Raw genomic sequence first — 24,088 nt, forward strand, 5'->3', positions numbered from 1 at the left:
CAACATAGAGATAGTAAGATGGAGTAGTTAAGAGCAGAAACTGGAGCCAGGCTGCCTATATTCAAATTTATAACCAGCCTCCTCCTAGCTATGTGATACTAAGCTAAACCACCTAACTTCTTTTTGCCTCAGTTTCCTCATCTGTGAAGTGTGACTTTTAATAATAAACTAGGACTAAACCAGTTTTCATTTCCATTTGTAGTATATGAGAATACCCGTTTAAACGTCCCTACCACTGAGTTTTCTCTTTAAAGAAAAAATGTTGCTAATTTGAAAGGTTGAAATGACATTTTTTAAATTTGCTTTTTATTTAATTCTACTGAGATATGGAATATTTAAATGTTTCAGAGTGTAAAGTTTGACTTAATCCAATCCATTATGGTAAGATGATCTTTCATTCATAGGACCGTTTTGGGGGTCAGTTCAGTGAAAAAAAATAATAATAAATTATAAATAATAATAATAATCCAAAATCTAACTAAATTTTCCATATGTTTTGTTGTTAAATTGCCCATTATTATTTTTAAATGAAAATGGTTTTGCTACTAACTGAATTTAAAATGTCTGTATTCAGATGTTAGATGAATAAAGCATTAAGATGAGTTCCCAGTTAGATGAAAGCCATACTGAATATTGAGAATATTGCTAGTTAGTTAATTGATAATCAGCTTGGAAATCTCTTTAGTGTGTCCCAGTATTTTGTTTATTCTTCTTCAGCATTTCCATCAGTGATTTAGATCGTGATTTCTCATCTTGGCCCTGCTGACATTTTGAGCTGGAGAATTCTTTGTTGTGGGGGGCTATTTTGTGCATTTTAGGATGTTTAGTAGCATCCCTGGCCTCTACCCACTAGATGTTGGTAACACACACACACACACACACACACACACACACACACACACACACACCCCTCTCTACCCACCCGGGGGGCTATTTTGTGCATTTTAGGATGTTTAGTAGCATCCCTGGCCTCTACCCACTAGATGTTGGTAACACACACACACACACACACACACACACACACACACACCCACCCCTCTCTACCCCCCCGGGGGGCTATTTTGTGCATTTTAGGATGTTTAGTAGCATCCCTGGCCTCTACCCACTAGATGTTGGTAACACACACACACACACACACACACACACACACACACACACACACACACACACACACACACACACACACACCCTCTCTACCCACCCACCTTTCTTGTGGCAACAGGAAATGTCCCCGGAGATTACCAGATGTTTCCTGGAGTTGGGGCAAAGGGGAGAGACAAAATTACCCCTACTTGAGAACCAATGATTTAGATTAATACAGAAGACCTACTTCTTGAACTTAATGTATAGTAGAATCAGGATTGCAAAAAATTTCTATTGCTCAAAGGTGGTGTATAAGTAGCAAGATAAATATATAAAGTCCTGAACTTCACTTGTAGGAGAAAAAAATGGAACAAAATTTAGAAAATTTAGAAGTACCTTCTTTAGGATACCTTTGTTTTCTTAGCCATTCATATGAAAATGACTAGGTTTTAATGATTTTAAGTGTTACTTCATGATTTAGTGTTACTTTATGATTTAGTGTTATTAGATGAGTGTTATTAGTATTAAGATGATTGCTGGAAGGAGGGAAGGGGGGATACTAAATCTTTTCAAAGGATTATTTTCACTTCCCATGCCCCAATATTCTATTTTTAAGAGGTTCATTTTCCGTACTTTTTTTCAACTTTCAAAAGTGATTAATGCTTTGACTCAGATAAACCTGAATTTGAATATTGCCTCTACCAGGGCGCCTGGTTGGTTCAGTTGGTTGGGCGACTGCCTTCGGCTCAGGTCATGATCTCAGGGTCCTGGGATCGAGCCCCACATCGGGCTCCCTGCTCGGCGGGAGGCCTGCTTCTTCCTTTCCCACTCCCCCTGCTTGTGTTCCCTCTCTCACTGTCTCTTTCTGTGTCAAATAAATAAAATCTTTAAAATATATATATATATATTGCCTCTACCATTTAGTACACACTAGGTGATCTTCGGCAAGATTGAATTTACTGTGTTGAGAGGATTAAATGAAATTATACCTAAAGTAGTACCTGGCACTTAGTAAATAATACACAATGACAATTCAAGTCTGCTTTCTCTTATCTGAAATCCTTGGGGATGTGGTAAATTTACTATGTTATATTCACCTCTAGGAGGTCTGGAGCAGCATCACATAATCAAAGGATACTATGTCTACAGTGAAACCTACAAATGTTTACATTATAATGGGTAAATAATGATTGTGAACTGGCTCAGGCAGGTTTTGCTAGCAGAGGAGTTACTGAGAAAACTTTCAATTTCAGATATTTGGGGATTTTACTGTAACTGTTCATATGAGATTTTCGTCCTGGGTACTAAGATGATTGCTGTAACTCCCTCAATATTAAATTGTTCATTTGCTTGTTTAAGCAGCTTGAGTTACAATATAGTCAAAAACTCAAATTGAACTTGTTTAGAAGTAAACGTTCCAATGGTAATTTTTGAACAGAGTGAAGAATTCTTTGTGGGTGTTACCACACATAAATACATGTGAAGTGTGACTACTGCCCCATTGTGCCTGAATTCTCTGTAGACCTATCAGTAGGTTATATAGCAGGCGCAGTGGGTACCTTAGAAGCGAAGGTTCATTGTAAATCCAGGCATCCTTATGGCAGGAGTTTTTGACCAGTATGACTGTAAATCTCTTAAATCTCACATGCAAAATTGTGTGATGCGTGACTTTTTATAAGAATAGGAAGTGTAATTTTCATTTTATAGTCAAAGTGGGGTATAACACTAATCAATCTGTGAGATCAAAAATGTATTCAATAGTGGGGCCACCTGGGTGGCTTGCTCAGTTAAGCGCCTGACTCTTGATTTTGGCTCAGGTCACGATCTCGAGGTCATGAGATCGAGCTCCACGTGGAGTCAGGCTCCATGCTGGGCTGGAGCCTGCTTAAGATTCTCTCTTTCTCACTCCCCTCCCGCCCTCCCCCACTCACTTTCTCTATATATAAAAATAAAATAAAATAAATTTTTTAAATGTATTTAATAGTGATGAATTTTAGAGGACTAGTGAATTTGTAGGAATGTCCTAATGGGTAACTTTAATGAACAAAGAAAAGTTAAGGGATGCTTATATTAAGAATAAATTGAGCCAAAACAATATTGACCTTCTCTTTCAAAAAATAGAGGACCCTGATAAGGAAATGTGTCCAGTAGAAGGCTTCCCTACTTACTTTGGAGCAGATCCCAGACTATTCCTTAAAATAGTGATGCTTTCAGAGGTAACTCCTTTACCTCATCTCTTTGTGAGATGTATAACTTATGTTCACTTTCACCCAATGCTAATCAAAAACTATGGAGGAAATATGAAAGATCTGTATAAAGAAAACCTAAACTCTACTGAATAACTTAAAAGATTAGAACAAATGGAAAAAGGTACCTGTGCTTAGGAGATTCAGTATTATAGAAATAACATTTCTTAATGATGTGATCCTAATCAAAATACTAATTTTGTTTGGTTTTGATTTTGAGAATTTTTTTCTTTTTTGAGAAGAAGGAAAGAGTTTATGACAAAATGACCTAAGTTCATTTTGAAGAATAAACATGGAAGAAGCACCAGGAAAAACCTGAAAAAGAGGAGTAACGAGGCTGGACTCATTAAAATTTATGAAATTCTAGTAAAATTTTTTGGTGTTGACATAGAAATCCACAGGTAGCTTAAATTATAGAAAGTAGATGAAGGCTATTTGGTACTCTAGCATATGACGAAGATAGCACTTCAAATTAATACAGATAATTAATAAATGGGGTTGAGTCAGCTTGCTGTTTATCAGGGAAAAGCTGGAATTTTGACTAGAATTTCAGGTGGATCAAAATCCTAAACTTGAAATAAGAAATACGGGTGTATTTTTATAATCTTGAAGAGAGGAAATACCTCATCCAAAGCCATAAAGGAAAAAAAAATAACTAAACATAAAATTTTTAAAAATGGTATGGTAAAAAAAGACTGTAGTAAGCTCAAAAGACTAATTAGACAAAAAAAATCTTTAGCATATATGACAGTGTTTATGCGCTAATAAGAAAAAAGACTAGTACCTAATTAGGAAAAAGATAGGAATAGATGGTCATGGAAAGTTTTATATATATATATATATCATAGAAAGATATATACATATAAATACATGGCCTATAAGTATATATTGATAATATCTAATGAAGGTCTGGGTTAGCCAGACCAATTTGCTTTTCCATTGTTACTGAGAATATACATTAGTGGTCATTTTAGAATGCAATTTGGTATTATTTCTCAAAATATTACATATGCATACTCAAGTAATTTAGCCCACAAATGTATTCGTACAGTTTACAGAATTACACATATCTATTCCAGCATTAATTTTAATAGTGTAAAAACTGGCAACAACTCAAGTGTCACTACTATGGGACTGAGGTAAATTGATGGTATGTTCCCAAGGTGGAAGTCTAGGTAGCCATGAAACAAAAACAAATTAGATGTGGAAGAATTGTCATGAAATGACATTATGATATGTTCAATGAAAGAGAAAACAGTTTAAACAGTTATCTGAAAGATAGGAAGCTCACTTTTCCTATTGATATAAAATTTGCATGCAGTGAAATGCACAAATCTTAAGTGTACACTTGTTGAGTTTTGACAAATGCATAATACCTTTTTTTGTTGCACTTCACTTTATTGTGCTTTGGAGATACTGTGTTTTTTACAAGTCGAAGTTTTGTGGCAACCCTGCGTCAAGCAGGGCGTTTCGTGCCTCTATGTCACATGGTAATGGTCACAGTATTTCACACTTTTTCGTTATTATTTGTCACGGTGATCAGTGATCAGTGATCTTTGATGTTACTATTTTTTTTTTAAAGATTTTATTTACTTATTTGAGAGAGAGAATGAGAGATAGAGAGCACGAGAGGGAAGAGGGTCAGAGGGAGAAGCAGACTCCCTGCTGAGCAGGGAGCCCGATGTGGGACTCGATCCCAGGACTCCAGGATCATGACCTGAGCCGAAGGCAGTCGCTTAACCAATTGAGCCATCCAGGCGCCCTGATGTTACTATTGTAATTGTTTTGGGGTGCCATGAACTGCACTCATATGAGACAGTCAACTTAATTGATAAATGTTGTGTGGGTTCTGACTGTTCCACCGACTGGCCATTACCCATCTTTCTCCCTCTCTTCAGGCCTTCCCTGAAATACAACAGTATTGAAATTGGCCAATTAATAATGCTATAGTGACCTCCTAAGTGTTCAGATGTAAGAAAGAGTCTCATGTCTCTTACTTTAAAGCAAAAGCTAGAAATGATTAAGCTTAATGAAGAAGGCATGTCACAGCCAAGATAGGCCTAAAGCTAGGCCTCGTGTGCTGAATAGTTAGCCAAGTTCTGAATGCAAAGGAAAAGTTCTTGAAGGAAATTAGAAGGGCTACTCTAGTGAACACAGGAATGATAAGAAAGCAGAACAGCCTATTGCTGATGTGAAGAAAGCTTAAGTGGTCTGGATAGAAGATAAACCAGTGACAACATTTCTGTAAGCCAAAGCCTAATCCAGATCAAGGCTCTAAATCTTTTCAGTTCTATGAAGGCTGAGAGAAGTGAGGACACTGCAGAAGAAAAGTCTGAAGCTAGCAGAGGTTGGTGTGTGAGGTTTAAGGAAAGAAGCCCTCCCTGCAACATAAAAGTGCAAGGTAAAGTAGCAAGTGCTGATGTAGAAGCTGCAGCAAGTTATCCAGAAGATCTAGCCAATATAATTAGAGGTGATTACACTAAACAACAGATTTTCAGTGCAGACAAAACAGCCTTATATTGGAAGAAAATGCTCTCTAGACTTTTCCTAGCTAGGGAGGAGGTCAATGCCTGGCTTCAAAGCTTCAGGGCCAGGCTGACTATCTTATTAGGGACTAATGCAGCTGGGGAGTTTAAGCTGAAGCCAAGGCTCTTTTACTGGTCCAAAAATCCTAGCATGCTAAATCTACTCAGCTTATGCTCTATAAATGGAACAACAAAACCTGGATAACAGCACATCTGTTTACAACATGGTTTACTGAATATTTTAAGCCCACTGTTGAGAACTACTGTTCAGACAAAAAAGATTTCTTTCAAAATATTGCTCATTGACAATGCATCTGGTCACCCAAGAGCTCTGATGGAGCTGGACAATAAGATGAATGTTTTCATTCCTGCTAACACAGCGTCCATTCTGCAGCCCATGGGTCAGGGAGTCATTTAGACCTTCAGGTCTTACTATTTAAGAAATATATTTCAGGGGCGCCTGGGTGGCTCAGTCAGTCGTTAAGCGTCTGCCTTTGGTTCAGGTCATGATCTCAGGGTCCTGGGATCGAGCCCCGCATCGGGCTCCCTGCTCAGCAGGAGGCCTGCTTCTCCCTCTCCCACTCCCCCTGCTTGTGTTCCCTCTCTCGCTGTGTCTCTCTCTGTCAAATAAATAACTAAAATCTTAAAAAAAAAGATTTCATAAGTCTATAGCTGCCATAGATAGTGGTTCCTCTAATGGACCTGGGCAGAGTCCATTGAAAACCTTCTGGAAGGGGTCTCACCATTCTAGATGCCATGATTCATGGGAAAAAATCAAAATAGCAACATTGACAGGTGTGTTTAGAAGTGATATCAGCCCTCATGGAGGATGTTGAGGAGTTTAAGACTTTAATGGAGGCAGTAACTTACAGATGTGGTAGACATAGCAGGAGAACTAGAAGGGGACCCGGAAAATGTGACTGAATGGCTGCTGTCTCCGTACAACTTTCACAGATAAGGAGTTGCTTCTTACGGATGAAGAAAGTGGTTTCTTTAGATGGAATCTACTCCGGTGTAGGTGCTCTGAAGATTGTTGAATTGACAACAAAGGATTAAGAATGTTACATAAACTTAGTTGATAAAGCAGTGGTAGGGTTTGAGAGGGTTACCTCAGTTTTGAGAGAAGTTCTGTGGGTAAAGTGCTATCAAACGGCATCACATGCTACAGAGAAGTCATTTGTGAAAGGAAGAGTCAGTCGATGCAGCCAACTTGATTGTTGTCTTTTAAAAAATTGCCACCCTGATCAGTCAGCAGCCATCAATACTGAGGCAAGACCCTCCCCCAGCAAAAAGATTATGACTCACAGAAATCTCAGATGGTGGTTAGCCTTTTTTTTTTTAGCAATAAAGTATTTTTTAATTAAGGTATGTACTTTTTTTAGACATAATACTGCACACTTAACAGACTGTAGTATAGTGTAAAAATAACTTTTTATCACTGGGAAACCAAAGAATTCATTTCACCGACTTTGTTGCAGTATTTACTTTCATTACAGTGGTCTGAAACTAAACCCAGGATTATCTCCAGGGTATGCCTGTATCTATTTAACACAGTCCCTATGAATATATAGAATATTACCATCACCCCAGAAAGGTCTTTCCTTATTAGCTCCTCTCCTTGCCAGGGACATCCTGTGATGTCCTGGTGATGAGTTTTTGCCTTATTTAAAATTCCATGTATGGGATCATATAGCTTACCCTCACTTTTGAATGATAGTTTAGCTGAATATGAAATATCTTGATATTTTATTTTAATACTTCTATTCAGTTATTTATTTCCTTGTCTTACATTTTTTGCCACTTTTGAGAACTTTTTTATATAGTATTTTTTTTTTCTTTCACTTGCTTTTCAGATCTTCACTTTTGTCTTTGGAGTTCTACAGTTTCAGTATGATATGGGTCTTCATGTGATTTTTTTTTTAATTTATCTTCCTTGGGATTTGTGCTTTCTGAATATGACAATTCTGGAAATTCTAAGGCATTATTTTAATCTCTTGTTTGTCTTTGTTACATTCGGGGTAATTTATTCAGTTATACAAGTCACTATCTCCTCAGCTATGTCTGATTAATCTTTAGCTCATGCACTGAGTGTTTTTCTGTTTCAGTTTTGTTTTTCATTTCTAGAACTTCTGTGTCTTTCCCAAATCTATCTGCTCTTTTAGATCAAACTGTATTCTTTTCTCATGTTTAAGTTTCCCTTTGTTTAATTTAGAACATTTATTATCTGTGTAAATAATTCCAGTATTAGACGTTCTTGGAAGTCTGTTACTGTTGTGTGCTGTTCCTGCTGACTTTTGATTATGGTGGCTGGTTTCCTTGTTTTTTTCTTCTAAAAAGTAGCTGTGAACGCAAGTTGACATAGAAGGTGGCATGCATTTGCTTATGCCAAGATACTCCATGGCGCCAATTCAGGATCCTCTTTAATTTCTCAGTCTTAAGTTTCTCAGACTATATTAGTAGGAATAATTGGAATCCCAACCAATTTGAGGAAATTACAGTTTTGCATTCTCATTTGAGATCTTTCCCTCCACCCTCTCTACCTTTCTCCCTAGAGCCCGAGCTAAGGTCCACACGTTTCCTAGTTGTCTTCCTTTGCTAGTGGGCAGGATGTTTCTGGTTTACACTTTCGCTAGTTTTATGTTGTGATCCTAGTTTGAGGTCTCCAACATATGTGGGCCCAAGATCTTGTCTCCTGTCACCCCGTGGTTGTCGACAAGCCTCTCGGTATCAAAATTGGCAAAGGTTTCCAGAGCAGGTGTTGCTTCAGCATCCCTCCAGGATCTTTAGTTCCTGCTTCCTTCTGGTTCCAGAAGATAGCTCTTACTTGCTGATGAGCTCAATCTGTTTATTTTATTTCTTCAGGATTTCTTAATGTATGCTATCGAGAAGGTTTTCAGATTATCTTTTCTAAAATGTCCTAATTGTTTAAAATAAACACTGGCCCCAGGACAAAGGTAAGGTCAGTAGTGGAAAAGAGATGGATCAGGAAGACATGATAATTACTTGTTCACCTGGCAATTCCATTTCTAGAAATTTATTTGATAGATACAACCATTTAAATGGAAAATGGAATATGTACAAGGATATTGAGTGCAGTGTTGTTTGTAATAGCAAAAGACTGGTGTGACTAAGTTATTTGCCAGTAGTGGATTACTTAAATTATGGCATGTTTTTACAATGGAAAAAGAATGGAATAGGTCTGAATGTACTAATACGGAATGTCTAAGAGAGCCTAAGTCTCTTCTTAGAGTATGAAGATGGTAGAAGTGTGCCCATTATTTAACAACAGTGTGAATTAATAATTGAGCTCCAGTCCTGTTTCAGAAGCTAGCCACTAGATGTCTCTCTTGTAAAGAAATAACCTTTTACAGCTTTGCAATATTACTTTTTTTCCTTCGGATAAAATTACAGCATTCTAATTATATTGCAGTAATATACCCATCTACTTCTTTATTAGTGTCAGTAGCATTTTTTTCCTTTAAGCAGTTATGTGGTGATACACTTCATAAAGCACAGTATTTTATTTACGTGATGACCCATAAGTAGTATAGGTTTGTCCTTTACTGCAAACTGACTTTAGAAAAGAGCAAAGGAAAAGGAAATGACGGGTATAACAGTTGTGGTCATGGGGGGACAAGTGGATTTTGCAGTGATCTAGTTTGGTGGAAGGATTTCAGAGCAACAACAGGGATTTAGAAAAAACAGTGTGAAAAAGTAGAAACTTACTGGTTCCCCAAACAGGCATTTCCTTATGGGGGCCAAGTAGGCAGTGGTGAGAAAGTTTCTGTGACAGAGCATCACAGAGGTTGTACTTTTCCATAATAGCAATTAGCCAGCATTCATGGAAATGGAAAACACCCTTGGTCATCTTGGGGTCCCCATCCTGGTTCAGTTAGAGACTTCCTTCCGCAGTCCCCGGGTCTACTACTTCTTGATATGCCTCGGGCATCTGTCCCTTTCCACTTACTTCACTGTAACATTTATCAACTGTATTCTCCCATGCAGGCCCACCTTGTCTCACCCTGGACTATTGAGGAACTTCTAAGCACCCTCCCTACCTCAGTCACTCGATACACGGCTGTCCGATACATCTTTATAAAATGTGTTTTTATTGTGATGATCACCTGTTCAAAATCAAGAAGTTCAGTGTAGGTTTAAGGATGGTCTTGTGGTGAGGATATCAGATGCAAAAGGATAAAGTAGTAAATTTAAGACAGTGTATGTAGTTTGGTGTGTCTAGAAACTAGGTTGGGAGTTTGTAAGTGGTAGGGGATGAGGTTGGAGAGAGCCCCACTGGGGCTGGGCTTTACAGGACTTTATATGCCATGCCAGGGAGTTTAGACAGTCATACTTTGAGCAGAAAATGTTTCTGTTGGTATGAGGGACCCATAACTAAATAATGAATTTTCATAGTTTGTCCCCACCTAATTTCCTAATGTATTCAACCAAGTGTACCCAGGCTGGTCACCATGCTTAATCTTAGAATGTTTTCCTCATCCATTATTTTCTAGCCATCTGTGAAAATACACATGATAGCTCATCTTCTCCATTATTTCTTTTTGCTGCAGTTCCTATAATGCATATTTTCTCCATAGTTAATATGAAACACATGCTGCATTTAGTGCTGGCATTCGGTTTTTGCTAATGCATATATATCTGCTCTCCCTTCTGCATTCTAGTGTTTCTTAGTAGGGGCTCTGTTGGCATTTTGAACAGGACAGTTTTTTGTTGTGTGGGACTTTCCCATGCATTACAGGAAGGTTAACATTTCTTGTCTCTGCCCACTAAAATGCCTAAAGTGCTTCCCAGTCTTGGAACAGTCAGAAATGCCTGGCCATTTCCAAATGTCCCCACCGCCCAGGTTGGTACAGCTCCCAGTTGAGAACTGCTTTATTAAGTGCTCAAGTATTTATCAGTTATTTGAAGCAAAATGTACTTTTTCATTTCAGTCTTCACCTGCTATATCCATTTTCTTAATATACTGTCTACTAAAGCCAGTACCACATACTTAACCTGTTTCCTATTATTATTGTGTAGTGGTGAAACTAATTTTTAAAAGAGCAAAATGTAATATATAACTGGAACTTTTCAAAGTATTTTCATAATGATGTGAGACATATAAAATTATGGTTTTCATTCTCCCCAATTCCAGTAATTTTAATCCATGCTAAGTAACTACACAGATCCTTTTTATTCACTCTTCCAAAAACACTTATTATGGTACCATTCCTAATAAAATAGATGGATTATTTTTATGAGGAATAGTTATATTCTTGAGACTTTAAAATTTGCTCTTGAAATGTATTTTAAAAGATAAAATGCCTGTGAGTGAAGGATTATGTAGATATTTTACACATTTGTTTTTTCCTTGAAGGGTTTCAGAATTTGGTACATTTTCTTTCCCCTTTAAATTTAAATAAGGTTTTATAACTGATGTGGGACAAAATGGTTTTTTCCTGAAATTCCTTCAGGTAGTATGTGCTGCTTCCAAATTTCATAAGAGTTGACAATTTATAGATTAGTCTATCTTCCCTCTCTACTGCTTCAAAATGAAAGATGAAACCTAGAAAGAAGAAACTTTAATTCCTTATATCAACATACTTGATGTTGCTTGAAATAAAATACCCAATTCAAACTGGTTTGAGCTATAAAAGGTACATTATTGGCCATCATAACTGAATGTCCAGAGGTAGGGTGGACTTCAGAGTTAATAGATAAAATGACTCAATTACATCATCAACCCAGTTTATTGCTGATTCTCCATTGTATCTTCAGTGGTGTCAGCTGAATCCTCAAGGTCATAGGGTGCCCCTGGTAACAGTTTGAGTTGCAGTAAACATCTAGGAGTGCTTTTCTCCCAGCATTACTGAACAGGAAGCCTGAAATTCATGATTGGACCACCTAGGTCAGCTGCCCAGTCCTGAGCCTGAGCCATTGTATCAAGGAAAATCTAGGATAGTGATTTTCTTAAGCCAGCTAGTTAAGTGCATGTCCCTAGAGGTAGGGAATGGGTTCCACTCATCAAAGTATGGTTATGGATTAGGAAGGAGGATAGTGGTAAGAGATTGCCAAGGAGGCAATTGAACTATAACTCATAAATGATTTCAAAATACGAAGGCAAATATATAAAATACAACTGAGCTGCGTTTGAATTAACAGTACATAAAAATACATGGTTTGTTATTGAACTTGCAGTTCTGGTAAGTTCATAATGGTATAGCTGATTAGAGCATAGACTCTGGAGTTACTGTACTTTCTGGGTTCAAATCCTACCTCTGCAACTTTCCAGCTGAATAATGACCTTGAAAGAGGGACTTTTCTCTATCTTAGGGTTCTCATTTGTAGAATGAAATAATGGCATTCATCTCAGAGTTATAAGAATTGAATGAATTAATACATGTAAAACATGTAGCGGGTTTCCGTAGTGTAGTGGTTAGCACGTTCGCCTAACATGTAAAACATTTAGAACAATGTCTGACATATTAAAAGCACTTAATAAACTATTTTTATTACTATTGCTACTTGCTAGTGCTCTCTGATAAAAGGATCTGCTGGTAGGTTTGATAATCTTTAGACTTTACTTAAATTAGTAAATTTTAATTTACTAAATTAATTAGTAAATAATTAATTATAATTATAATTAATAATTAAATTATTAGTGGTATAGTATTCTGAAGATTAGACATGTGGAAATTCTAGCTTTAGGTTACTCCCATGGTGTCACCTGTATTTAAAAATGGAAGTAAAAATTTTAGACATATTTGAACTGACATGATCTGTCATTGTGCTTCTCAAAATTAGTGAGAGAAGTTTCCCTTAATAATTACAAACAAGGGCTGAAAAGTTAATGTCTTGAATCAGTATTACTGTAGAATATACTATAGAAATATTTACTAGGGGAGTTAAGTAGTAGGATGATGAGTCTCTCTCTAAGCCCTTTATTTCATTCTTTAAAAACCTTTGTTGTTGGTGCATTAACCACAGAATAAAATCCATAGTGTTTAGCAGAACATTCAGGGCTTTTAATAATCTAAGACGAATCCAGATGTTCAGTTTCATCTCTAGCCACTAAACACTAAATTCAGTGTAAGTGGAATTTGGTTAGGAACTTGTGGCAAAATATTCTCAGTTAAAGGACCTGTGAATATTTCTGTTCTAAGCTTCATAATTCAGAACACTGAATTGAATGTAGAATTACAACAATGGCAATAACAGTAACTAACATTTTTTATATGTTCTGAGCTCTCAACATATTTTTACTCATTTGATCCTATGATATAAATACTACTGTTATCTCCATTTTACTGTGAGAAACCTGAGTCACAGATTTTGTCTCTTGCTCAAGAATACATCAAGTTTTATAAATTGTTAAGAGCAGGATTCAAGCACAGAGTCCACTTAACTTTCGCCCTGTCCTACTTCTGGTCCATACAGCATGTAGAGTGTTCTTCCTCTGTACAGCATCCATGAAGAACAAGGTGCTTTCATATGGAAACTCTGTACTCCTCCTCTCTCAGCCATATGGAAGGGAAACACCGTGCCCAGGATTGGTGGTTGGCTTAGGCCCCAAGCAGAAGCTTTCCTTGGCCTCATTCCCTTTGTTCGCATCCTTAATGCCTAGGGAGCGCTTTGGAGGCTTTGAATAAATACTGGTTAGTCAGTGAGAGAGTGGAATGAAAATTGGTGATTTTTTTTTTAAGAACAAAAATATTCAAGCTCATTTAAATTTTATATTAGAAATCTTAGTTCTTAGAATTCAACCTTCATATATAACTCTTAGCTGTGGCATATTTCTTGAGGAAGATAACTTTGAAGCTGTCAGAATGATTAGATAAGTAACCCTAGTTCTGGTTGGGTAATAATTTCTGAGATAAAAAGGAGACCTCTTAAAAGAAATTTCGAATAAGGAATATTTTTAGGTTTAAAAGAATTAAATTAATTCTTTTTAAATTTAAGTTAATTTAATTAGTAAAAATAAATTAATAATTAATAATTTTATTAATTTAAAATTAATAAAATAAAATTAGTCCTGTCCTTTCTAGGACTACCATCCTGTACTGTCCAATGGAAACATTTTTTACTTTGCTGATAAAAATTAGCAAATCATTATGTCAGTGATTTAATAGAGATATATAAAGTAGGATTAAGTCCTTCCGTAATGGCAAGAAATAACCATAGTTAAAAGTTTGGGGCATGTCCTTCATACTTGTAAATACATGTATGAATATATATTTTAAGCATATATGCCCTCATTCAACACGTACATTTTTCTACCTCAGTACATATAGTTCTGCCTCATCTTTTCATTCATTATGTAGATCTGCTATAATTTATTAATCAGTTCTCTGATGATATCCAATCAGGTTGTTTTTATTTTTTTCTAGAGTGACACTGGACATGAGCATATGTCATTACTTGTCCAATTATTTCCTTGGAATAAATTCCTGGGAATAAAACTCTTGAGGCAAAAATACGTGTATTTTTTTCATTATGAATATTTATTTATAGCTTTTTTGAAATTGAACTGCCAGAAGCTTATACCAATTTATGTTCCTGTCAACAATGGAAAGTGTCCATTTCACCATACTTCTCTAGTATTTCTAATTTTAACAACATCTTTATGAATCTGACAGGTAAAAATATTTCTATTTATATTTCTTTGGTTATAAATGAGATTGAAAATATTATTGTATCAAGAGATCAGTGCCACTTTAAAAGGATCTGATGCCTTTGTTTTCTGCCCTTTTTCCTTGGAATTATGGTAGGATTCCAGATATGAAAATTAGCAGTTTTAAGTCATGGAGTCAGAAGAATAATTACAGGCGTGGGTTTAGAACTTCCATCCCCTATAAATTTGTGTCATCATACACATACTATTTTCTTGAAACTGTGGGAGAGAATGACCCTTAACAGTTTCTAATAAGCATTAGCTGTTAGGTAAGTGCCTTGTATTACCTTATTAAAACCAAGTGTAAAATAATATTTATTTTCCTCTTTTAATACATATAAGTGTTTCTCAATCTTGTTTATTATTATTTATTTTGCCTCCCAAGGAGCCCTTTTAGACATTTTCCCTTTAATTGCTCCTCCATGATATTTGATACCATAGATACACTGTGTACTTATTTGTCTTATTTGTTTATGTACAGTGGCCCTTTGGAAGCCCACACACCATGGTATTTAAGATTTTTTTTAGCCCTTTCAAGAACAAACTTTACCCCCTTTGGGGTGATGCTGCCCGCAATTAAGAATGCATGATTGAGGGGATAGGAGAAAAAGCTTTGCTATGTATGAGTAGTTTTTTAGTTTCATGGGACTCAGAGAGAGGTCACCATTCTCTTACTTTGTCAGGTGGTCCAGAAGGGGACATTAGGTTTAACAATTCCCACCGTTTTCTAAACCAGTCTGCTATCAAATTCTAGACATAGTGCCTTGAGGTACCTAAGTTACCTAGAATATTCGGGTATAGTATTTCCATTCGTGAAAACATTGGTAATTATGGCAAGGACACAGTGACATTACTATAGTTGAAGGCATTTTGTTGAATTTAGGGAATAGTAGTCTTAATGTAGTAGGAGTAATAGTAAATGTTTTAACCTCTATCCCGTTGGTTCTCATTAAGTGGTGATTCTGCCTCCCGGAGGACATCTGCAGTAATTGGGGGCATCTTTGGCTGTCACAGCTGGAAGAGTGGGTGTTGCTAGTGGCATCTCGAGGGATGCTGTTAAACATCCTGCAGGGGAAATTGTCTCCCCTGTCTTCCCACCACCACCACCCCTTTCCCCCCTACCCCGCCGCCATAACCAAGAAGTATGTGGTCCAAAATGTCAGCACTGCCTAGGTTATGAAACCCTGTTCTAGCCCAGTGATTCTACTCCTTGGAATCTGTCTTTACGAAACAGTCTAAAATACAAAAACGTGTGTGTGCATAAAGATACTCGCCAAAGTGTTACTTTTCCCTTTGCAATGTTCTTTTAGAAAATTCACTAATACAAAAAACATAAAATTACTCACAATCCCCCTCACAAATAATGTTATTGGGATTTTGGTATATGTGTATTTTTGTAATTGGGGCATATATTGCTATATATAATTATGAAAAGTGGGGAACGAACTTAATTCTTTGAAGAACAAATTGCTGGTTACCAGAGGGGGGAGGTGGGGGCGGGGGTGTGAAATAGATGCTAGTGCCTATCGTGAGGAGCACTGATGGGACACTGTATGTTAACTACACTGGAGTTAAAATTACGTAATAAAAAAACCTAATTCTTTGAGACTTAGAAGAGATTTGATTGCCCACGGCAGGACTACATCAGTTTCAGGAACACTAAATAATTGGCAACTACTTCAGAGATAAATTAACTCAGCCATTTCAGGAATTCTTTATACAGTACCCTTCAACCTCTCTGTGTCCATTCTTTCACTTCAATCCTCTGCTCTGAATTACTGTTTGCAAATGCTTTTACACTACTACAGAGTTGAAAGGTACAGGCAGTCTTTCAATGAAGCTAACTTAATTTTGTGTACCAGTAGAGGGAAATCATAGACCCATCCCTAGGGAGTGTCTTTTATTTTTTTCTATACTGTAATTTAATATGGAAGAACAAATGATAGAAAATTGGAAGCGGTCATAATGTCAATCAGTAGAGAATGGATAAATAGATTTTGGAATTTTTCACAAAATGAAATACTGTACAACGGTTTAAATTAATGAACTAATCTGTATGTATTATAAATCTAAAGCATAATGTAAATGAAAAGCAAGGCATAGGATATTTAGGTAGAGTATGATAACTTTGAAGTAAATGTTAATATTACACAAAATACTATATTGTTTATAGGTATGTGTGTGTGTATATATACATAAAATAAAAAACCATGGATGGCAAGAATACACACCCAGCCTCAGGAAATTAGCTACCTCTGATGACGGATGGGAAGGGAATTTGATCAAGGAACAGTAGAAATAACTTTTTATTCCATAGAAGAAAAAAGTATTTCAAACAAATATGGCAATATGCAAGTTGGTTTAATCCTGAATATGGGTACATTGAGTGTTCTTTATACTCTTTTTCTTTGTTTTTGAAAAATTGCAAGGTCACATTTTTTAAAAGTAAACGTACTTTTCAAATTTGTTCATGTTTGAACTGAGACCAAATATGGAAAGATTTTTATAATAGTCCTAATTTAGCAATGTATATATAATAAAACAGTAGTGAATGAGTTCTTTACAATCACAACTAGTTAACTATAGCAAATAAAATTATTTCCAAGGGCTTTTCTTCCTTTGTTTTTGGAATGCTAAGTACTTTCTGAAGGTATTTAGGGTCTACTGAATGTTAAGAAAGATAAATGGTTCTTGAAATTACTCAAGCAATGATTGGAGTAATTGAATATGATTTACAATTCCATAAGATGACGAATTCATAATCTTTTTTCTCCCCTATAACTTAACATGGAAAAAACAAATATATTTAGAAAGAAACCATATAATACATTAAGATTAAAAAATCAGTTTATATTTCTTACTAAGAAATGTGGAATTGGGTGCCTAGGTGGCTCAGTTGGTTGAGTATCTGACTTGGTTTCGGCTCAGGTCATGATCTCAGGGTTGTGAGATGGAGTATGTGCTGACTGGAGTATGGGCTCCATACTCCAGTCAGCACAGAATCTGCTTGAGATTCTTTCTCCCTCCCTCCCCCCTGCCATGCTTGCACTCGTGCTCGCTCGCTCGCTCTCTCAAGTGAATAAATAAATAAATAAATAAAATCTTTAGAAAAAAAAGAAATGTGGAATCTCTGAGCCTCTTGATAGTGATATGATGTGATACCTGTTTGGCAGATTACGAACATTGCAGAGTGTTTTGTTTTGGAAGAATTGTTTATTTAAAACCAGGAACTGTTATATTTGCATTTAGATTTTTTTTAGAGTTTTTTCCTCTGAGATTTTAGACATCTGGTCTTTAAATTAGTAAAGGGTGCTTTATGCCTTTGTTCTATCAAAAAAACAAATACTAAATTTAACATGATTGTTTCTTATATGGTAAATGGCACTTTCAACATAAGCATAATCAAGCATATTTTTTTCTAGCTAAAGCCAAAAACTGTCTTGTTATTAAAGAAAACTTCCATAAGCAGATCTGTGATAGACTTGCCATAACAGAAGGATTTTTACTTGCTTTTATGGTTATTATCTTCTGACAAAAAGTTGACTAAATCATATAAATGTTTAGTGAGAGATACTTAGATTGTATTAAAAGAAAATTATTTGAGATTTTGGAGCCATGCTGCTAAGGGATAGATTTCTAGTGATGCTGGTCATTTGCTTGGACATGCTGTTGTCCATTAACTTGCCAGTGGGTTGTTAGAAATTTCTTCTAAGTAAGGAAAACATGTAAAACCATCATATAGTGAAAACATTTAAATTTCTCTGTTGGATTCAGTATTTTGCATTGGAAATACTAAATTTCTCTGTTGGATTCAGTAATTCAGCATTAAATTTTTTTTAAAGAAAGAATGGCATATAGTGTCACCAAATTTAGGTATGTTAAATAGAACATGTGGTCATTATGCTAAAATTAGACATTTAGTGAATTATTACTGTTGATCCTGTATCAAAAAGTTTAGACCTGAAAGCAAAAGGACTCTAGCTCAGAGTGTGTTCTGCTTAGCAACCAACTTGTTGTCCACTGTTTTGCTACTGAATGCACGTACTCATGGCTCAGAAGTGTGTCTGCAGCCAGCTGGTCGCAACCAGACAACACTTCATTCACCTAATTTCCAGACTAGTTAGGCAAAGACATCAGCTCATTGTTTTTAGAGATGAGCAGATTTGTTTGTAAACTTCAAGTAGTAACACACTGATCTCGAAAGCCCCTGAATTGTGAGAAATTGCCTTCTAATTCAGGAATGTAAAGTCCTTGTAATTCATAACTGCTGCACTTAATTTTGTTTTCCTCTTAAAAATCCTTACAGGTATGTTGTTTAAAAAACACAGCCTCTGAAATCTTAGAAAAGAGAAAATAGAAAAGATACATTAAATCATTAAATTCAAGGAATACTTTTTGAATTAGTATCTGAAAACAAAAATTCAAGAGGTTTGATCTATGCTCAAACTTTCATTGTCTACCTTAATCCTTATAAGATTATCTTCTAATTTAGAAAACAACAGTTTTGTTGGCATGTGAAGCTCCAGTTTCCTCAGAGTCAAGCTGTGTACATAGAAAAAAGGTATAGTATTACCACTATTAAGAACTTCTTTGTTCTTATTGTATTTTTGTATTTACAATAAACTGTTAAATGTGATATCATTAAATGTATGTCAGGAGTAGAATGGATAACTAAGTTGTTATCTTTGAAGTTGTATACCAGACTAAAGTCACAGAAAGGACTTAAATTTTATGGGTAGGGATATATAGCACAATAGTATATATGAATATGCATAATTGATTGAGGAAAGTTACTCATTCAAAGCAGTGTCTTAATTTTGTTTTTACAGATTTATAGTTCTAAACAATGTGCGTATTTACCGGAAAGTTGAAAAACCTGAAATCCTTTATTTCCGGGGAAAGTAGTATCAGTTTTTAACCTGGTCTTATGATTTAGAATGAATAAACTTGAACATGCACTGAAATTAGCATCATCTGCAACCTTTTTCAGATTTTATATTTCTGCAACTTTCAAATATATTTCACTCTGAGTTCTTCTCATCTGTGAGCACAGGTGTGTGTTAAAAGAGGCTTCATATTTTTATAATTGATTTATAGGGAGCTTCTCAAAATATTGCTTTTTAGGACTTTTTAAGTGTGTCCAAGAAGTCTTTTTGAGCTTTTTTCCTAAGTAATTTTTGTTTAAAAGGATGTTATATTTTGCCAAGAGTAAAATAAAAGGTCTGTGTTCAGTCATTTAAACAAAAAAGCCACAAGATTTAGTAATTTCAAGTTAACACCATTAGTAGAAACTTATAATGTAAGTTTTGTCTTTTGTTGTTGTTGTTGTTGTTGGGAAGAGTACCAGATGATAAAACTATTAATGAAATCCTAAGACCTTACATTGATCCTGAAAAGTCCGATCCTGTAATTCGTCAAAGGTATGGTTCAAAAATCTTGTAATTTTCTGACATTATTAAAAATGTTGAGGTACTGGTTATGTGTTTATTTATTATGTAAAGCTATGACTTTGTTAGAATGTGGTATGTGAGTGCAGTTTACTTTCTGTGCCATTTCCTTGGTGTTTCCCCAAAGCTTTGTCAGTCATGGGTGATGCTTTTAGATAGCGATAAAAACAGTGTGTAATACTTAGTATTTACTGTTTTCCAGATCCTCATTGAAAGAGATAATAAATATGTGTTAATTAATTTAATCTTCACAGTAACCCTTTAAGGTAGATTATTGCTATTATACCCATTTTGCAGATGGAGAAATTAAGCCTTAAAGTGGCTAAATGATTCATATAGCAAATAAGCAGGGAAGCTGGGATTTAAACCCAGGCAGTCTGGAATCCGAGTCTGCACTGTTAGCTCTCAAATAAAACTTCTTTAAAGTTGAATCAAAAACATTGAAAATTAAGAGTTTCCAAGTAACTGTTAAAGACAGGGAATTCTGTTTCAGCCAAGTCTTCATAAAACTAATTAAGATACACTCTGCCTCCTGTCCAGAAATACAGCATTAACAAAAATGGTTAACCTAGAGTAGTAGAAAGATTCAGTTATGAATATCTGGGCTAGAATAGCTCACTCTGTCCCTTTTTAGCTGTGTGATCAAGGAGTAAGTTACTTAACTTCTGGACCTTAATTTTTTCATCAGTAAAATGAGAATGATAATATCCACTAGCTAAGGTTATTTGAAGCTTCAAAAAAAAAAAAAGCATATATAAAGTTTCTAGTACAGGGCCTAGCACACAGTAGGCAGTTTCCCAAAAAGGGAAACTAATAGAGTGTGAATTAGTTTTCCTGAGCAGGAACCCCTTTGACTTTGTTTTCTCCAGATGGTACCTGCTTGGGATATGAATGCTTGGTTTGGTTCCAGAGTAACCTGGTGTTTAAATTTTAGACTGGGTGGATTCTAAAATGTCTGATCCAATTCTAGTTAAATTTCATCTTCTACTTCTAATAAAAAGGTTGCCCAGACTGAACCAGATCCATGCCCCATATCAAGTAGTGTCTTTGGCACACGTATAGTGGTTCCTTCTTATTATTCCTTCTTATTACTGATAATCCAGTTGTTATCATTGGTCATGTGTTTGGCAGTAAGACAAAGTACCTGTCACTAAATTGTATACATTTATTTAAAATAAATAAAATATCAAGTTTAACTTAATTTAACTGAAATAGATATTTTTTAATTCAAGATATTTTACAGAGAGAAGAAAGGTAATTTTTTAAAATTCAAATCCTTGGTTAGAAAATATCTTTAACCTCTTTTCTATGCTTGGATAGTTGAATTTTAAGTATTATTAGCTACTCATAAATGTTTGGTCTTCCATAGATACTATCTTGAAATATATTAAAAATCAGTTTTGCTTCCTTCAATATGACATTTTTATTTCAGGTTGAAAGCCTACATTCGCTCTCAAACTGGGGTCCAAATTTTAATGAAGGTTGAATATATGCAGCAAAATTTAGTAAGGTAAAATTGCTTCCCTCCCCATTTCTTTATATAATTTCTAATTCTGTAATATAATTAAGTAGCTTGATTAGCTTAAGTAGCTGATTATTATACTACTATGATTTTCAAATTAAAATTTTAAAATAATCACACTTATAGAATAAGTTCAATTGAAAAATTACTCTGGTTAAGATATTTTAAAATGGCATTATGTACAAGTAAAAGATTCCTAATTCCCATTTTAACTTACTTCAAGAAATACTCTCTACAACAGAGTTTGAGTGTTCACGTTTTTGCCTTTGGAAATGCAAAAATTCATGTGATAACTGAGGATTGCATGTATTGCTTTCTCTGCAGAGAAATGTAAAGAGAGCTGGGTTCTCACAAACCATATTATTTGAGAAAGTTCTTAACTTTACTAGGCTCTGTTCCTTCATTAATGGAGTGGTAAAATAGACTACACCAAACAATCTCTGGGAGTCTCTACAAAGTCTCCTTATGTGCCAGTTATGTTGTTGTTGTACTGAATTACAAAACACTGATCTTTTATGACCTTTGATGCTCTTCCATTGTTCAATTAACAAAACTACTAGAATCAATTCAGACTGTATCTGGTCAGTCTCACCTATGATTTGACTTGTTAGCATAGCGTAGAGGTTTTAGAGTCCAAGCTGTGAAACCCAGCAGAGCTGGGTTGAAATCCCAGGGGTACCTGGGTGGCTCAGTTGGTTAGCGTCTGCCTTCGGCTCAGGTCATGATCCCAGGGTCCTGGGATGGAGCTCTGAGTCGGAGCCCCCTGCTCAGCGGGGAGCCTGCTTCTCCTTCTCCCTCTGCCGCTCCCCCTGCTTGTGTGCGCGCCCCCTCCCTCCCTCTGTCTCTCTCTCTCTCAAATCAATAAATAAAATCTTAAAAAAAAAGGTTGTCGTGAAAGATTAAGATAGTTCATTCAGCACACGGTAAGTGCATGCTTTTTTTATAACTACTCCAGATAAATGGATTCTTACAAAATGTCTACACATAAGATTGTAACACTTGTAGCTAAGAATAGATTTAAACACCAAATCTTGACCACCTTTTACCAACATATCTCAAATACTCTCAACTTCATATCACTGATCATGGTTCAGTGATAAAAAAAATTCAAGTTTTCTATCACATAGTTTTTTCCCTAGACTTCTTAATTCAGTATATTTACATGCAGTTCATGCTTTAACTCTCCTTCCCCTGAAAGATTCGGAATCTCAAATGAGAGAGGGATAGAAGGTTTTGTGGGTTTTGCAAAGATAGTTTATCCAGTTGTAACATCCATGCTAACCAAAATCAGTATTTCTCAAATTGGTAATCAAACATTTATGTAATTAGTGAGAAATACTGATGTAAAAGGTGCATTCTTTCAGTTTTGCCTAGCAAAATCTTAAATTTCATGCAATTCATGATTAAACAAAACAATTTGCAACATTCCCTTGGAATTTACCTCCTGTCAGTCATTAAATAATTTCTCCTCCTTTTATTATCTGTTATCTCATTCAAATTCAGTTCCTTTCTTAACATTTACTATATCTTATTTAGTTAATTCTTGTAAATGTTACTCACATTTATGTGGTGCACTCTTGATGGGTATACTGTGCCTTTAGTCTCATAAGCCTGTTAAAAGAACACCTGTGAGGGTTTTTATGAAAAATGAAATTGCTTTCTGGATAGTTGTCTCATCTCATCTTCTCTAGGCCATGGAACTAATATATACTCTCCCAAGTCTTCTCATGACAACCTGCTGATGTGTCCAACATTCTAACACTTCTGTACCACTCTGAGCATTTACCAGCTCCTGGTGCTAGACTGCCAGTGTGGGGATAACATGTAAATGGCTCCAGAAGGATTGGAAGGGAGACAGTAAAAGTGCTACCCATCCAACTGATTGCGTCATCATTTTCCTTTGTTGTACTTATCAGACTTTGAATAATTACGGATAGCAGCCATTGGCTACTATTTTAATGGCCATGAATGCAATTATTTGTTTTCTTAATAAGTATGTGTTTGAAATACCATATTGCTTTTCTAGACTTGATAAAAATATTTTGGTGAGATTGGCCATCATCTTGACCACAGTCACCCTGTTTACCTCATCTGTTTGGCAAATAATGAAATTTTTTTACCAAAGCTAAGGAAAACAACCCATTATAATTTTGGTACAACTGCTAAGAACAAAAGGTTGGGGTTTTCTTTTTCCTTTTTTGTTTTGTGTTAGTTATGATTTTTGTTTTGTTTCTTTGTTGTTTCCATTTTTATTTCCTCCATTACCAGAAAGAGAAGGTTTACTCTATTTTTATTTTAAGTCAAGGCAAACTGGGGAGTGGCCAGTAAAGAAATGTGCCAGCTCACTGAGCCAGTCAAACTTGACTCTTTGGCATTAGTATCCTCTTCTTCTAAAATTCAAGGAAACTCAAATTGTACATGTTAAAAAGGTGGATACTGAGTATTTTAAAGTTTATAATACAGGACAGGCTGTTTGGGCACAGATAGCATTCATTTTTAATTTGGAAATGTGTGCTATAAATGCTCGAAGAACAAAGAGGATAGAGATTTCGAGGTGGAGATCTCAGCATGTCCTAGCAGACCAGGGTTTTCCAGGA

At 35.6% G+C, this 24,088-nt stretch overlaps 1 protein-coding gene across 2 annotated transcripts in view; it reads left to right on the forward strand.

Annotated features, from left to right (window-relative positions):
* Positions 1-24,088, forward strand: part of ZNHIT6 (zinc finger HIT-type containing 6) — a 61,005-nt gene that overhangs the window by 16,187 nt on the left and 20,730 nt on the right. Inside the window, exons 6-8 of one of the 2 annotated variants that reach the window (XM_028102416.2) lie at positions 19,015-19,083; positions 19,862-19,942; positions 21,402-21,479. In XM_028102416.2, coding sequence (XP_027958217.1) covers positions 19,015-19,083; positions 19,862-19,942; positions 21,402-21,479 — 228 coding nt within the window. The remainder of the gene's footprint in view (positions 1-19,014; positions 19,084-19,861; positions 19,943-21,401; positions 21,480-24,088) is intronic. The other variant, XM_028102417.2, reaches the window with a different exon arrangement.

Source organism: Eumetopias jubatus, unplaced genomic scaffold (assembly GCF_037043125.1).
Source record: "Eumetopias jubatus isolate StellerSeaLion01/CBP00866 unplaced genomic scaffold, mEumJub1_p1.0 scaffold_4, whole genome shotgun sequence".
Taxonomy (NCBI): domain Eukaryota; kingdom Metazoa; phylum Chordata; class Mammalia; order Carnivora; family Otariidae; genus Eumetopias; species Eumetopias jubatus.